Genomic DNA, 14,669 nt, shown 5'->3' on the forward strand with positions numbered 1-14,669 from the left:
CCCTAACTGTGTGGCGGAAGTTGTGACATTTGATAAAGAGGATAAAATCATCATCATCTCCAGCCGGCGAATCCCCAAAGGAGAGGAGGTGAGAGGAAGCAGCTCTCTCTCTGCCATTCCCCAGAGCCGAGTTCCAAGACCAGTGCCCTCAGATCAGATCTTCTCTGCGGGGCTGGCACTGATTCTGCTGTCTTCTCTTAACAGCTGACCTATGACTATCAGTTTGACTTTGAGGACGATCAGCACAAGATCCCCTGCCACTGTGGAGCCTGGAATTGTCGGAAATGGATGAACTAAAAAGCTTTGAGGCTACCAGGCAGGGGAGTCCCCCTACCCCCAACCTCTTCCCTGAAAGGGATGAGGGGGAAGAGAGGTAGCAGCCAGAGCCAGGACCCAGGGGTGGGGCTGCCGGCTGACCGGAGCCCCTGGAGCGGGAGGCTGGGGCAGAGGGCCCTAGGCCAAGCCCACCCTGGGCACCAGGGACAACCCTCTTCCCCGCCACCGGCCCCCAGGCTGGCATTTCTGCCCCCAGCTCCAGGAGGGGCCAGACAGAAGCAGCCATTGGGCATCTCAGGTTTGAGGGGAATATGGGCCGGGAACTACCCAGAAGCATCTGGGAGGCAGCAGGGAGTGGGGAGGAGGATACGTGGCTGGGCATCACAGCCCTGCTGCTCCCACCGACCTCTCTGGCCCAACTCAAGGCTGCAAAGAGACTTGACTAAGCTTGACAATCCCAAAGGCCGGGTCCCACACCTGGCCCTGCCTGCCAGGTTCTGCCCCCACCCTCACCCCCATCCCCTTCCCTCTCAATCTGTCTCTGTCTCCCTCTTCTCCTCTGTGTTTGTCTCTCTATGGGTTGTGTTTCCTTGTTTTCCACTCTGACAAATGCAACATGAACGGGAAAGAGGCGTCCAGCTGCCCAGGAGGGCAAGCCGGGCAAGCCGGGCAAGGAGACCCCGCACCCACACCTACCTCATTTAAGTGTTGGATTTTTTGCTGTTCTGAAATGTGAGACCCTCTCCAAGCCCCCTACTGCCCCAACTCTCTCCCCCACCTCACTGCCCTCTTCTGAGTGGGTGGAAGGGGGGTAGGAGGAGGAAGAAGAAAACAACAAAAAATCCATCTTCGTTTTTAATTCTGGGCATGGGATGGCGGTTGAGGCTAATGATGAAGATTGGGGATGACTGTTCCCTAGTTGCTCTAGGACTTCCTTCTCCATCTGGACATGGGGGCAGGAGGTGTGTGCTAAACCTAGGACCAGGATATCTCCCTCCTGCTTTCCCGACCCCATCATGAGCCCATTTGCCCTCCAGCCCCTAGATGGGGTGGGTGGGTGGTAGGGTGTGGGCTATCCCTGAGTGGCATGCCCATACCCAGTGAGGCAGGGTGTGGCCCGGAGCTCCCACTTTCCCTCAGTCACCAAACTGCTGCTGGTCTGGTGGGAAGGGGTGGTGATGTGGGGGTGGGGAGCTTAGTGTCAGCGAGGGGAGGGTGGGGGGTATTTATCTATTTATACATGGGATTGTACATAGTCTTGTGGGGCATGGGGGAGCCGGCTGGAGGTGAGAACCCTCCCCTCTCCCCCCACCCCCGGGGAGAGCAAATGTAAAACTACTAATTTTTGTGCTTTATATATTCTATATAAATATATCTATTTTCTTTTTACAAAACCAGTTTATAAATGGTAGGGGGGCGTGGGGCGGACACCTGGAGCTCCCCTTGTGGGGGGGCCCCCTCCATTACCCAACCTACCGCCCTTTTCCTCACCCCCTCCTCCCCACCCCCTGGCTGTGACTGCTGTAAGGTGGGGGTAAAGAGGCTGGGCAATTCCCACCCCCTGTTGTATAGTTGGATTACCCGTTGTAACGCACAAAAGTGAGCTGGCCCCAGGGGGGAGCCAGAGGGTGATGGGTTGGTTCCCTGCTTCCCTTTCCCTCCCCTTTCTGCCCAAGCTTGTGCTGCAGTTGAACCTCTTCCTGGGGGTAGGGGTAGATCAGGGGGTGGGTGAGGCCCCAAACCCCTCTCTGATAGGGAGCCGTGGGGTTGAAGATGAAGCTTATATGCAGTTCTCTCCTAGGGGCTGTGGGCAAAGGGCATTTTGTAATTAATATTTTCAAGAATAAAATGTCTGGAGTGTGGGGTGGGCTTGGTGGCGGTGGATGGGCAGGCCTGCTGGAGGGGGAGCACGGTCGCTGTTGTGATTTTAGGTTTGTTTTTGTTTTTGAATTTGGGGGGTTGTGGATTGATGGGGGTAGGGAGATTTTTTATTTTAAGCTGCTTCCTCAACTGTTTCACGCTGCAAACGTTTAAGAGAATAACATCCCCCCACCCTCACAGACACCGCTGTGATTAAATCAGACAGTGGGGAGACTGGGCTGCTACCTCCAAAGCCAGTGGATGTTCCTTTTCCAAGAGCAAAAGGTCTAGGCTACAGGGAGGGGGAGATTGGCTCCTGTGAGTCAGGCTCTGATTGGGGCTTGGGCCCTGGGACTGGGAAAAGGGGAGGGGGCAGACTTTGTAAGCATATGCTAGGTATCCGGTAGTCCTGTAGAATTTAGTAAAGAAACCTTATACAGTTTTTAATTTTTATATAAACTAACTCAGACCCAAGCTACAAGGTTGGAATTTTGGTTGTTGGTTTTTTTAAGTACCCCGCCTGTATAATTGCATCAGAATTCCCTCCTCCCCCTTCCCCCCCGTGTTTGTATTTTGGGTTGGTTTACACTTGCACATATTCAACTTTCAGTTTTTCCCCTTTACAGTCTTCTCCCTTCACCTCCAGGACCCTCCCCCTTTTTAAAAAATAAATCGCTGACAAGTGTGAATCCCGTGAAGACTTTATTTTGTGTTGTGTGTATCCTGTACAGCAAGGTTGGTCCTTCGTAACAGCGGATGAAATGATTCCCTTTTTTAAAGCGCCCTGTCTCCCTCCACCCCCAGCGCCCCTGTCCTTGGCATGTTTTGTATTGGCGATCATTCTGAACTGTACATAATTTATGTTGCAAGAGGCAAAGGGCAAGTTTTGGATTTTGCTTCTTCCAAGTTTGTTTTTAAACGACAAATAAAAAAAGAACATTTTAAATACAAGCGGCTCCGTCCCATCACCCTCGCCGTCAGCCGGATCTGTGAGGTCCGATAGGACTCAAGGGAGGGCGGTTACCAGGCGCGGCCGCACCGGAAGGGTGAGCTCCCCGTTTTCCGCCTTTAGCTGGCGTCTGTTCTAACGTAAGCGGAAGTGGCGTAGCGGTGCCGGACGTGGGCGGGGCCTCCCCCCTTATCCCGCAAGCTTCCTAAAGCGAACGTAGCCAGCGGGCACGTCTTGCAATGGAGACGGTGAGGAGCAATGGAGGGCGGCGGGGGGCGCTGTGGAGCCCAAGGCCCCGCATAGGGTTCGGGGAGGCCTGGGCAGGGGCCGGCGCTGGTACCCAGTAAACGAGAAGCCGGTGTCTAACCTGCTCGTTACCGTGCCACTGTGCTTTTTCACCGGGTGCATCGCCTGAGATGGGCCGCGCCGTGCCTGCCTTCCGTCTGCAGTACTCTCAGTCCAGCGGGCAATAGCTAGCTCCCTCCTTGGATCTCGGGACTTCTTTCCTTTTAGCACCTCAGCCCCCTCAGAGGTTTGCCTGAGAGAGCAGGGTTGTTATTCAGCTTTCCTGGGAGTGGCAGGGGGATTCCAAGAGACCCCTGCTTGCAGGTAGCACCCGGTCTTGGTTGTCTAAGTGTGATCTCTGCAATCCCTGGAAAGAGGGACCTCTGAAAGACTTTTATACTGCCTCGAGGTGTCCCATGAGGTCACATTCCCTTAATAAGACTGAAAAGTGGGTTTTCCCTGAAATAGGGGATCGTTTAGAGGCCTTTGTGTCTCTGGACAAGTTTAGATTATTCTGTGCTCTGCGATTCTAAGCAGGCATGTTGGAATAACCTATTGTTGGCCAGCAGGCATTGAGCAGTTGAGGCAGGTCCATGTCATCCTCCCAGAGATGCTGCAGATTTCCTGCTACATGGACCCACCCTCACAGGAGCCTTTTCTAGCACTGAACCCTTTCTATTCACTTCCTTCTCCAAGAGTTTATAACCATGTATCCTTTTCAAGCAGAGTAACTTTCCTATCTTGGTTTTTATCATCTGATACTGTAGTTGTGTACAGGCTGCAGGTTCACCTTTCTTTGGGTCAGTTACCTGCCCAGAGTAATTATTTTACTGCATCCTTTCTCTGCCTGCAGAGAGATGTAACATGTCCCTCAGGTTATAAAGAAGACAGACCAAAGTGGTATACTGATTTGCAATTGATCACCCAGGCCAAGGAGTCAGTTGTTACAGATTAAGAGAATTTAGAACAAGAATAAATGGTCTGATTCCATAAATTCAAAATAACACAACAGTTCTTACTTGTAAGTGTATTATGGTTTACAACGTATTTTTATATAGATTTCCTAATTTAACCCACACACTTTATGTACTTTAGGTTCTTGGGATAGAAATTGTTTTAAAAAGAAGCAAAAGGAAAACCTCTGCTTTGAAAATGCTCAGTCTAACTGGAGTAAGGGTGAGGGCAAACAGTGACAGCTATTACTTGAGGTAGGCTATAATAAATGCTGTCATCAAGATGCAGAGGACTGGAAGCACAGGGAAGGGAAAAAAATTACTGTGAACCTAAGAGGGCATTGCAGGTTAAGAGAACAGTGTGAGCAAGAGCATAGAAATTGAGGTATGTAGAGATTAATTGGGTATGAGAGAGTGGCTTAATGTTGTTGGAGTTTTAGGTTTTGGTCACAGTGGGGGAAAAAAAAGACTGCAAAAGTAGGGTGAGGTCAGGTTGGAGGTATTGCATACCTCACTAAGTTTGATCTTTGTTTTGTAATAAGGGAACTCGTGGAAGATTTATGAGCAAGGCAGTGTGTGTGCTTTAAGACTGTTTTTAACAGTTTTCTGTAAATGGATCTACTTCAGAAAGTAGTGAGCTCCTGGTTGCTGGAGAAGAAAGTCCTTTTGAAAGGTGACAGCATGAAAGACGAATTAAAGAAGAGGTAGATTTAGGGCAGGAGACCAGTTTAGAGAATGTTGCAGAAGTAAGGTAAAAGCCTAAGTTAAATCTGTGAAAGTGGAAAGGAGAGACATAGACTTGAGGCATATCAGTTTAGCTGATAAATGTTAAGGACACGTTTAGGTCATTCCCTACTCTGTATTTCCAAGCAGACATGTTGGCATAGCTCATTCTTGGGGGAATCAAGTCTACAGTTCTAGGCACTTGGGAGCGAGCAGTGCTGAAAACAAAGATGGGAACCACAGTAAGAATAAAACAGAATTGGAGGGACAGGCGCTGTTTTGTTTTTTTATTAAAGTATTTGAGGAGTCTCTGACATCTGTGGTTGTCCAGCAAACAATTGGAAATATGGATCAGGAGTTTGGAAGAAATTGTGAATCTATGTGTCAGTTCTAACCTGTCTCTGTACTAATATTTGTACTTACATAGTACAGTGGTACTTTCTCACGTTCCCTATGTTACTAAAAGTAGAGGAGGAATGAACATAATTACCCCACTCCTGTGTGGAGAAACAGGCAGAAAGATAAAGTCATTCAGCTGTGTCTGACTCTCTTCTGTATCTAGCTCTATTTAGCTGGATATATCTATTTTCTCTCTGTAACTTAGTCGTATGTCTCTTTGTTCATATCAGTGGACATTATTATCATTATCAATATGAGAGTTAACAAAACAATATGTAAAACCCCATGCTAGATGGTATGGGGCTACAAAGAAGAATAAGATAATTCCAGGCTTCCAGGAATTTATAATCTGGATAGATAAAAATAACTATAGCACAGTATAGTGTGGTATGTCAGTATTATATGGTAGATACAATAATTTCTACAAATAGCTGTTTCTGTGTCTTTGTATATAGATTTTTATGAGACTATCATATGTCATGTGTGTATCTTTACCAATGAACAGCCCTCTCTCCCACTTACAAATGATGAGGCTGTTGTTCCGATAGCCTTGCCAAAATGCCAGGCCAAGTTGATAGTCTGCTCCTACCCTGTCCCATTAGGGGAGGGAAGTTTAGGGCTGTCTTGCCAAATTGTTTACCAGCCAGCCTCCCAGGTTCAAGCCAAAGCCTTTAATTTTATATTACTACATCAGCTATGGAGGTGAAGTATGATTTTAAGTTAGTTTAGGGATATAACCCAAAGCCAATGGACTCAAACTGTTGATTCCAGTGGATGAAAATTATCATGACCCCTCCTGGGTTCATAGATGACAATGAAATTTCCAAACGTTCCCACTTGAGGGAGCACAGAGATGTTTCTGAAGGTTTCTCTATATTCAAAGCACACTCTAATCTCAGACTGTCATGGGCAAGGAAACTTGGAAAACCAGTATCCTCTGGGCTGTGGCAGCCTTCGACTCAAAAGGGTACTAAGAGGACTCATGTCCCCAGTTTCAGAACATTTATGCTGCTCATCCATTCCTCAGCCATTCAAGCTTTAACTCTCTCTCTGACAGTCAGCTGCTGGGATCTTCTCTCAATGGTAAGGAGTATGCCTATGATTCCAGTGCCCACAAGTATTCTTAGTGTTTGGGCGAAAGCAGAGTTGTCTTTGGCTCCTGTGTTTTTATAAAGAGGATCTGTGAGAATCTTGTAGGACCATTCCTAAGCCCAGATTTTCTAGTTTCAGCTTTTAAGACCTAATGTTTCATTAGGCAGTGTAATATGTAAGGACATGAACTTTGGAACCACATAGATCTGTGTTCAAATCCCTATTCCACCCATTACCAGTCATGTGACCTTAGGCAGGTTGCCTAATATTTCTTGAACTTCAGTTTCCTAATCTGTGAAAATAAGGCTAATAATAGTATTTACCTCAGAGTTGTTATGAATATTAAATGAATTAATATTTCAAAAGGGTTTTATAGTGCTTTAAAGGAAGTCATTAGTTCACCAGCCCTTCTAATGCTAGGCTAAAGTGGAAGGAGCCTAGGAAAGGCTAAATCTCTGTTTCTCTTGTCTCTCCAGGTAACTTCTTCAGATAGCTTCCCAGCTGTGGAAAATGAGCATCCTCAAGGTAAGTGTACTGAAGAAAAGAAACTGGGTATGAAAGCAATAGCCTGACCCTAATTTGTCTTCAGCAATGCTTTGGAACCTCTCCTAGGATCCCTCTTGGGAAAATCAAAGCTGGGCCAGATAATGTGGCAAACCTTACAAACCAGGAACAATAATTTGTCAAGATCACTCAGGAATAAATATTGGGGGATGGGGATGATCATTTTCTTCAATATTCAAACCACTTGGGAGGAACTTTCGATGTACAGGGAATACTCTATAGGCAACTCTGGGCTGGCTAACCAGGTTTTAGAAGTTCCTGGTATTTTGTGAGTAGCCCAGAAATAATGCCACTAGGATTTTATCATCCAGCAAGCTCACTAAAGCCACTAAGTGTACACAAGAAATTATAGAAAGGCCTTGAAAGCTCTTAGAACTAATCTAGAAATAGAAGTACTAAACCCTAAAATCCAGACAATTCCAGCACCTGCCCAAATACCTGGTTAGAATGGAATGGTCCAACTAAGTCATCGAGAAAGAGGCAGAACTTATAGGCATCTCTGGTGTAGGATTTTGCCCAGGAACACTCTTAGGTCTTCCAAAAACACATTTATGGCATTAGGAGTGAGTACACACTTTCTCAGAGCCTTGAAATATGGGCTGAGATCCTAGGACATATTATTAAGAGTCTTTGAGCTCTCCATGAGAATTTTTTAATGTTCTGTTTTCATTTTGTTGGTATCCAAATAAGTTACTATAGTCATAGTTTGAATTATCTGGATAGCTCTTCATAATTGAGTACTACCACATGGTTTCAGTGTCTGTTTTATGTTTATGAGTACATTTGCATTAACACCAAAGCAAGGGGTCAGAAACTCAAATTGTCTACATGAACCAAGCAGTGATATGGGCTGCATATGACTTGACAACCTGTAGATCTCATTGCATCTAAAAGGAGGCAGCAACTATCCAGGTCTGGTCAACTGTTACTATTCTGGAATTTAAAACCAAGTTTTGTCAGATTTTCTGATTTTAAAAAGAAACTAAAAATTTAGATTTGTATGTAAATCTCTAGATTTTTAAAATTTGGCAACTGATTTATTTTAAAAACACTAGGAAAGCCAAATCAAATGTGTTTGTAGACCCATAGCCTAAAAGGATAGGATTTAACTGTTAATGTAATGTGTCTTAAACTGGTGTCAAAGACATGTTCTTGGGAGTCTGTGGGTTTTCAAATTTGAAGAACAATGGTGAGCTTCCAGTTAAAGATGGTAGATTGAATATATGCATCTACTTTTCTTCCTTCACAAAAAGCCACTAAAACAACCATAAAGGAATTTTATTTTAAAGGTACAAACCCACCAGAATAGGAAGAACAAGAGAGGAGGCAATAGCAATGAACTTTTGGAAGCTGGAAGGCAGACGGAAGAGGGGTAAATGACGTAGCAGACCTCAGAAAACAGAATTATAAACTTGCAGTGGGGAAAGCCAAGAAGCATTGAAGGTCTGAGAAGCAGTCAGATCCCAAGACTGCCTCCTCCATTGAGTGCAGCTGGGCAACTTCTCTTTCCAACTCTGGCAAAGACTGGAGATCTGGAGAGGGACTCAGACCCAGTTGAGGGCTGAGGTGCTCTACCAAACACAGGAGCATGAAGTGAATTATATTGAATGCCAATACCCCAGTCCTTTTCAGAATGCTGACAGAAAAGACTTCATCCTCCAAGCATGATGTTGAATGAATGATCTTCTCTAGAATTTCCTTGAGGGAAAAGCCCTAAAAATGTAACTATTGAGTATTCCCTATCTAAATGGCTCAGTCAGCAAGGCTCACTTACATACTTAAAGCTTCCAGTCAGCTTTAAAGACACCACTCTTAAAATATGGTTTGAACCCTCCTTTATTTTTTTTTTGAACCCTCCTTTAAACCAAGAATTATAAGACATCTAAAGCCTCTACCATTTTTTTAAAAAATGATCCAAACTGCCCCCACCATGAAAATGAAAAAGCAAAAACAACAGAGGGAAAAAGTCAATGCATAGAGAAGAAAACTTTTAAAATTAACATTAATGTACATTCAAATAAAAAATATATTAACACCATGAAACAAGTACAGGATAATTTTTTTTTAAGTTTGAGAAAACAAAAAGGTGCTCTTTGACATTTAAAGTATAATGGCAAAAAATTTAAACTAAGAGGTTTGGAAATCAAGTTGAAGAAATTTCTCAGAAATAAAATTAAAAAAAAAAAAAAAAAAAACACCTCACCAAAAGAAAACCAAAAACAAAACCTTAAAGAGTCAGTTTAGGAAGTCCAATATCTAAATAATAGGAGTTACAGAAAAAGAAAACTGACAACACAACAAAGGAAAAGATCAAGGAAATAGCTCAGGAACATTTCCTTAAACAAGGACATTAGTTTTCATATTGAAGGAATTCATTGAATATTCAGTGCAGTATAAGAAGTTGACCCACCCAAAGCGCAATCATCATGAGATTTCAAAACACTGGCAACAAAGAAAATCCTGACTTTCCAGAGAGAAAAAAACAAGTCACATACAAAGAATCAGAATTGCCTCAGACTGTCAACACACCAGAGCTAGAAGACAATGGAGCAATGCTTTCAACATCCTGTAGAAAATAAATTCCAACCTGGAGTTCTATATCCAGCCAAATTCTAAATCAAAGATGAGGGTAAAATAAAGATACCGGCAGGCTGCAAGATCTCAAAAAGGTTGCCTTCCATGCACCCTTTCTCAGGAAGCTACTGGAAGATGTGCTCCACTAAAATGAGAGAGTATTCAAAAAGATGAAAACATGTGATATAGGACACGAGAGAGCTAATACAGAAGAGATGTGAAAGTGGCCACCTGGGTGGTGATGAAGGAACATTTCAGGGTGACGACAGTATACACCAGGCAAACCAGCCCAGACTTGAGCAGGTCAGAAGGCTCCGAGAGACTTCTTTGGGTAGTTTAAATTGATAGACTATCTAATGCTTCTGAATTTCTTCAAAGGAGATTTAAACAATTGGTGAAGAGTTTGGGGGTTGAATTAGTTATAAATACTATTCATAGAAAGTTAAGCAAACAAAGAGATAAGACAATTATTAACTCCAAGGAAAACAAAGTTGTGAAAGAAAAAAAATCAGAGTTTACTGTTTAGCTTAGCTCTGAATAATGAATATCCAGTCAAAATTATTTAAATATTGATGTAACCAACATTATATTTTAACTTCTGGGAGGATGGAGGATTGGGTAGTGCATATTTGTGATGGGGATCCCAGTAGAAAAGAGAACTAAAAATTCTCATCTTCCTTGGATGATAATAGATAATACTCAAAAGTGAAAAAGTCAAGAAAGAGCAATCTAAGCCTGTTATTTATAGACATAGAATAAGTACCAAAAAAATCAGCCAAAAGAGTTCCCATCTCTGTGTAGGGGTAGTAGAGGGAAGTGGGTGCCAGCGACTGCAGTTTTTCTTGACAAAATTTGTAAAACTGTTTGACGCTTTAAACTGTGTACTTGTATAACTTTGGATAAAAAAATTAAAATTAAAGACGATTGGCGTAAGATTTAAGTGCATGAACTTTGGAATCAGGTAGACCTGTGTCTGAATCTTTCTTGTCACTTACTAACGGTGTGAACTTGAGCAGTTTATTTAACGGCTTTCTACCTGTTTTTGTCATCTGAAAAATGAGGATACTATTTGCCTTATAGATTTGTTGTAAGGATTAAATGATACAGTATTTCTAAGTACACATAGCATAGTAGGTTGCACATTTGGACTGTTATTTTGGGGGTTGTTGCTCCACTTTAGAGCAAGCAAATAAAATCAGAAGACTGGAAAGATAAACACAGGCAGAGTCTCCTATTTGTCTGGAATAAGTGGGATGATTTCTTACGGTCAGCCCAAGATGGACTCTCAGGGTGTTTGGGGCCAGGTTGATTGCGCATTGGGCTTCAACTTCTTGTTGATCTGAAATGGCCCAACTTGGACCATGACTTTCTCATCGGCGGGTCTTAAAAAAAATTTAAGCTTAATTGAGCAAAGAGAACAAGTGAAAATGTGCTAAATATATGAAAGGGAAAACTTGAATTAAAGATGAGAAAAAACTTTTAGACTAGAACAGGTTAATGAGATATAGACTTTCTGTTTCAATTGGCTATCTTTTGCCTAAGGAGCCAATAGGTATAGTCCTACCTGGAGATGGAAGTTGGATGAAATGGTTTCTAAGGGGTTGGTTCCTAATGGTACAGTAGGAACAATACAGATAATAATATAGGGAACCTTATTTTAAAAATCATGCTCTAAATATTTGCGCAACTACAACACTTTTATTTTCTGCCTCTTTTGATTGTGGGTTGTTGCATGGAAGGAAGCTACTAACTGTCCCACCCTATGCAGAGACCCCAGAATCCAACAATAGCGTGTATACTTCCTTCATGAAGTCTCATCGTTGCTATGACCTGATTCCCACAAGCTCCAAATTGGTTGTATTTGATACGTCCCTGCAGGTGGGTGAAATCCTTTTTCCTTTCCTCTCATCCCAAGATCACCCCATCTCTTTCTATGGGGTTAGTGTCATGTTTTCCCCCAACATACCCATCCCAGGTTCTTTTAAAGTCCTGCCTGCCTGTGAATTTCCCTTTTGTCAATAAAATTCTTTTGGCTATAGGTAAAGAAAGCATTCTTTGCTCTGGTGACTAATGGTGTACGAGCTGCCCCTTTGTGGGATAGTAAGAAGCAAAGCTTTGTGGGTAAGCAAAAATTTCTGGAACACAGTATTATTGCATCTTGTGCTGGGCATGGAGAAAAGCTTTGAGCACTGCTGAGGGTTCTTGTCTTGACCTCTAGGTATGCTGACCATCACCGATTTCATCAATATCCTGCACCGCTACTATAAATCAGCCTTGGTAAGGAACCTTAACTTAGCCCAATGATCAAAACCATTTCCCCTGCCTAAAGTCCCTCATTTTCATTTCTTCCAAGCAAATCACAAGAGGTTTATGAAGAAGGGAGATCAGGTCTCAAGTTCTGTTGCTTCTGCCTCCAGGTACAGATCTATGAGCTGGAAGAACACAAGATAGAAACTTGGAGAGGTATGTAGAGAATCGGAAGTTGTAAAAGGATAAAGGGATGAAGAATTTCCTGGGAAATGGTTTTCCATGGTGGTATTTTGTGAACCTTTCTTTTCCCTTCAGAGGTGTACCTACAGGACTCCTTTAAACCACTTGTCTGCATTTCTCCTAATGCCAGGTGAGTTCCAGTTACCCATATATCCAGAAGGGGAAGAGCCTTGCCATCAACATAGCTAAGGCCCTAGACATCCAAAGATCCAGAGGCAGAAGAGAGAAAAAAGACAGACAGACAGACACACACACACACACACACACCCTTCCCTCCCCCAACTATCAGTTTCCCCTGTATATAAACACACTCTAAGGAGGTATTTAACCATCCTCAGGACCAGCACTGCGGTACTTATCATTATCCCCAAACTTTCCACAGCTTGTTTGATGCTGTCTCTTCATTAATTCGAAACAAGATCCACAGGCTGCCAGTTATTGACCCAGAATCCGGCAACACCTTGTACATCCTCACGCACAAGCGCATCCTCAAGTTCCTCAAATTGTTTGTAAGTGCTCCTCAGTCCAGTTTTTACTTCTTATATACTGGGTTGGAAGGGTATCCAAGGGTAGTATGGGGGGCCTTGAAAATCAAGCCGATTTCTCTTTCCTCAGATCACTGAGTTCCCCAAGCCAGAGTTCATGTCTAAGTCTCTGGAAGAGCTACAGATTGGCACCTATGCCAACATCGCTATGGTCCGCACTACCACCCCTGTGTACGTGGCTCTGGGCATCTTTGTACAACACCGAGTCTCAGCCCTGCCTGTGGTTGATGAGAAAGGTGAGAGATTGGGCAAAAGGAGAGGGAAGGCTCCAGGGAAGCCAGGATGGCTCTGGCTTCTCAGCTCAGCCTGAAGGGTGATTCTCTGGGCAAGGGGAGCCTTGGATGCCAGATTCTCCTTGCTGAGCTGCCTCTGTCCCCCTAGGGCGTGTGGTGGACATCTACTCCAAATTTGATGTTATCGTGAGTGATTGTGGAGGGACTGGGAAAATGGCATGTTCAATATGGAGAGGGAGAAGAGTCTCCTCTGGGGCCTAAGGGATTTAAGAAGCTTCTAGGCTTTGAAATCCTATTTGAAAAGGAATTGAATGAGCTGAGTGTGGCTCATGGGCATGGCTAACAACTGCCCTAAATCCCTCTGGTGAGGTTGGGTGGGCTCCAGGTGTGAGGGCTGGCTTCCTTGCTTCCCTGCAAGCACCTTCCCTTTTCTCCCCAGAATCTAGCAGCAGAAAAGACGTACAACAACCTAGATGTGTCTGTGACCAAAGCCTTGCAACATCGATCACATTACTTTGAAGGTGTCCTCAAGTGCTACCTGCACGAGACTCTGGAGACCATCATTAACAGGCTGGTGGAAGCAGAGGTAGGGAGGAACAGTGATGCAAAAGGAACTGGGGAAGCAGCCTTGAGAGAGGGGTTTGGCAAGGAGGGTAGGGCCTAAAGGGCTCCCCCTAACTGAGGCTGGCACTAAATATCCCTTGTTGCTCTCTGCAGGTTCACCGACTTGTAGTGGTGGATGAGAATGATGTGGTCAAGGGAATTGTATCACTGTCGGACATCCTGCAGGCCCTGGTGCTCACGGGTGGAGAGAAACCCTGAGCTGGGGAAGGGGTCAGATGGCAGCAAGGGATATGCCCACTCACTGTCCTCCCAAAGCTGTGGAAACCACAGATGGAACCTTGAGAGAATTGTAACTCTGTTCCCTGTTTGGGACCCCCCCGCCCCCCAACCCTTCTACCTTGGAGCTGGGAAAGGTGGGGAGGGAGAGGAGAATGGATTTTTAACTGTCCTATCCTCACACATACGCTTGAGGAAAACTTCCAGCCCAGCCCAGCCCATCCTAGCGGGTCCTCTTAGACTCAGCCCCTGTTCTGGGTGAAATATGAACTCCATGCCCCTCAGGCAAATTCTGATCTCTAAGAGATCACAGACCTTACCCAGCTTTTGCCTGTATGTCCGTCCCTGACTCCAGCCTAAGATAATAGCACAACAAAACTCTTCGTAAAAATCTTTTTATTCATCCTGTTTCATGCTGTATGGAGGAGGCTAAGTCCATTTAGTGACATTTCTTCTCATAAGAGGAGTAGGGAGGACAGCCTTTGGGTTCCTGTGCTGTGTGCATATGAAGGGAGGTGGGGTTAGGTGGAGGAGGAAGGCAGAGTGGTTAGCTGAGGTTATTGCTTTTCATGTAAAACCTAATTAAAATGACAGGAATCTCTTCATGGTATTGCAGTGTTTGCTTTTTATAGTTGATAGATATTCTTGCTTCAACCTTCCTACTTCATGTGGCTTCTTCAGCTTAATAATAATAATAATAATAATAATAGCACACATGCTTATATAAAACTGTCAGGCACCTTTCTCTGCTTTACACATATTAATTCATTTAATCCTCAGAACAATAGTAGATATTATTCCAGTTTTATAGATTTAAAAGAAACAGCACAGAGAGGCTCAATAACAAGCCAAAGGCCACACAGCTAGTAAAAAGTAGAGCAAGGAT

General features: G+C 44.2%; 2 protein-coding genes across 5 annotated transcripts in view; both read left to right on the forward strand.

The window, feature by feature from the left end:
- Positions 1-9,296, forward strand: part of KMT2D (lysine methyltransferase 2D) — a 45,766-nt gene extending 36,470 nt beyond the window's left edge. The window contains exons 57-60 of the mRNA XM_025050249.1: positions 1-88; positions 205-3,333; positions 7,014-7,062; positions 8,391-9,296. The exon at positions 1-88 is cut by the window's left edge and continues 20 nt beyond it. Of these exons, the coding sequence (XP_024906017.1) occupies positions 1-88; positions 205-297 (181 nt within the window). The 3' untranslated portion in view covers positions 298-3,333; positions 7,014-7,062; positions 8,391-9,296. The remainder of the gene's footprint in view (positions 89-204; positions 3,334-7,013; positions 7,063-8,390) is intronic.
- PRKAG1 (protein kinase AMP-activated non-catalytic subunit gamma 1) lies at positions 3,224-14,393 on the forward strand. 4 transcript variants are annotated; one of them, XM_006916817.3, is made up of 12 exons: positions 3,224-3,333; positions 7,014-7,062; positions 11,444-11,553; positions 11,715-11,796; positions 11,894-11,952; positions 12,093-12,138; positions 12,241-12,295; positions 12,548-12,674; positions 12,781-12,946; positions 13,092-13,129; positions 13,383-13,529; positions 13,661-14,393. In XM_006916817.3, exons 1-12 carry the CDS (start codon positions 3,325-3,327, stop codon positions 13,763-13,765), a joined length of 993 nt encoding a protein of 330 aa, XP_006916879.1. In that variant the 5' UTR covers positions 3,224-3,324; the 3' UTR covers positions 13,766-14,393. The 4 variants fall into 4 exon arrangements, with proteins under 4 accessions (XP_006916879.1, XP_006916880.1, XP_015448714.2 ...); XM_006916818.3 differs by having other exon boundaries at positions 3,247-3,333; positions 11,415-11,553; XM_015593228.2 differs by lacking the exon at positions 3,224-3,333 and adding an exon at positions 6,438-6,528.
- Positions 14,394-14,669: the final 276 nt, after the last annotated feature.

This window comes from Pteropus alecto, unplaced genomic scaffold, assembly GCF_000325575.1.
Source record: "Pteropus alecto unplaced genomic scaffold, ASM32557v1 scaffold196, whole genome shotgun sequence".
NCBI classification, from domain to species: Eukaryota; Metazoa; Chordata; class Mammalia; order Chiroptera; family Pteropodidae; genus Pteropus; species Pteropus alecto.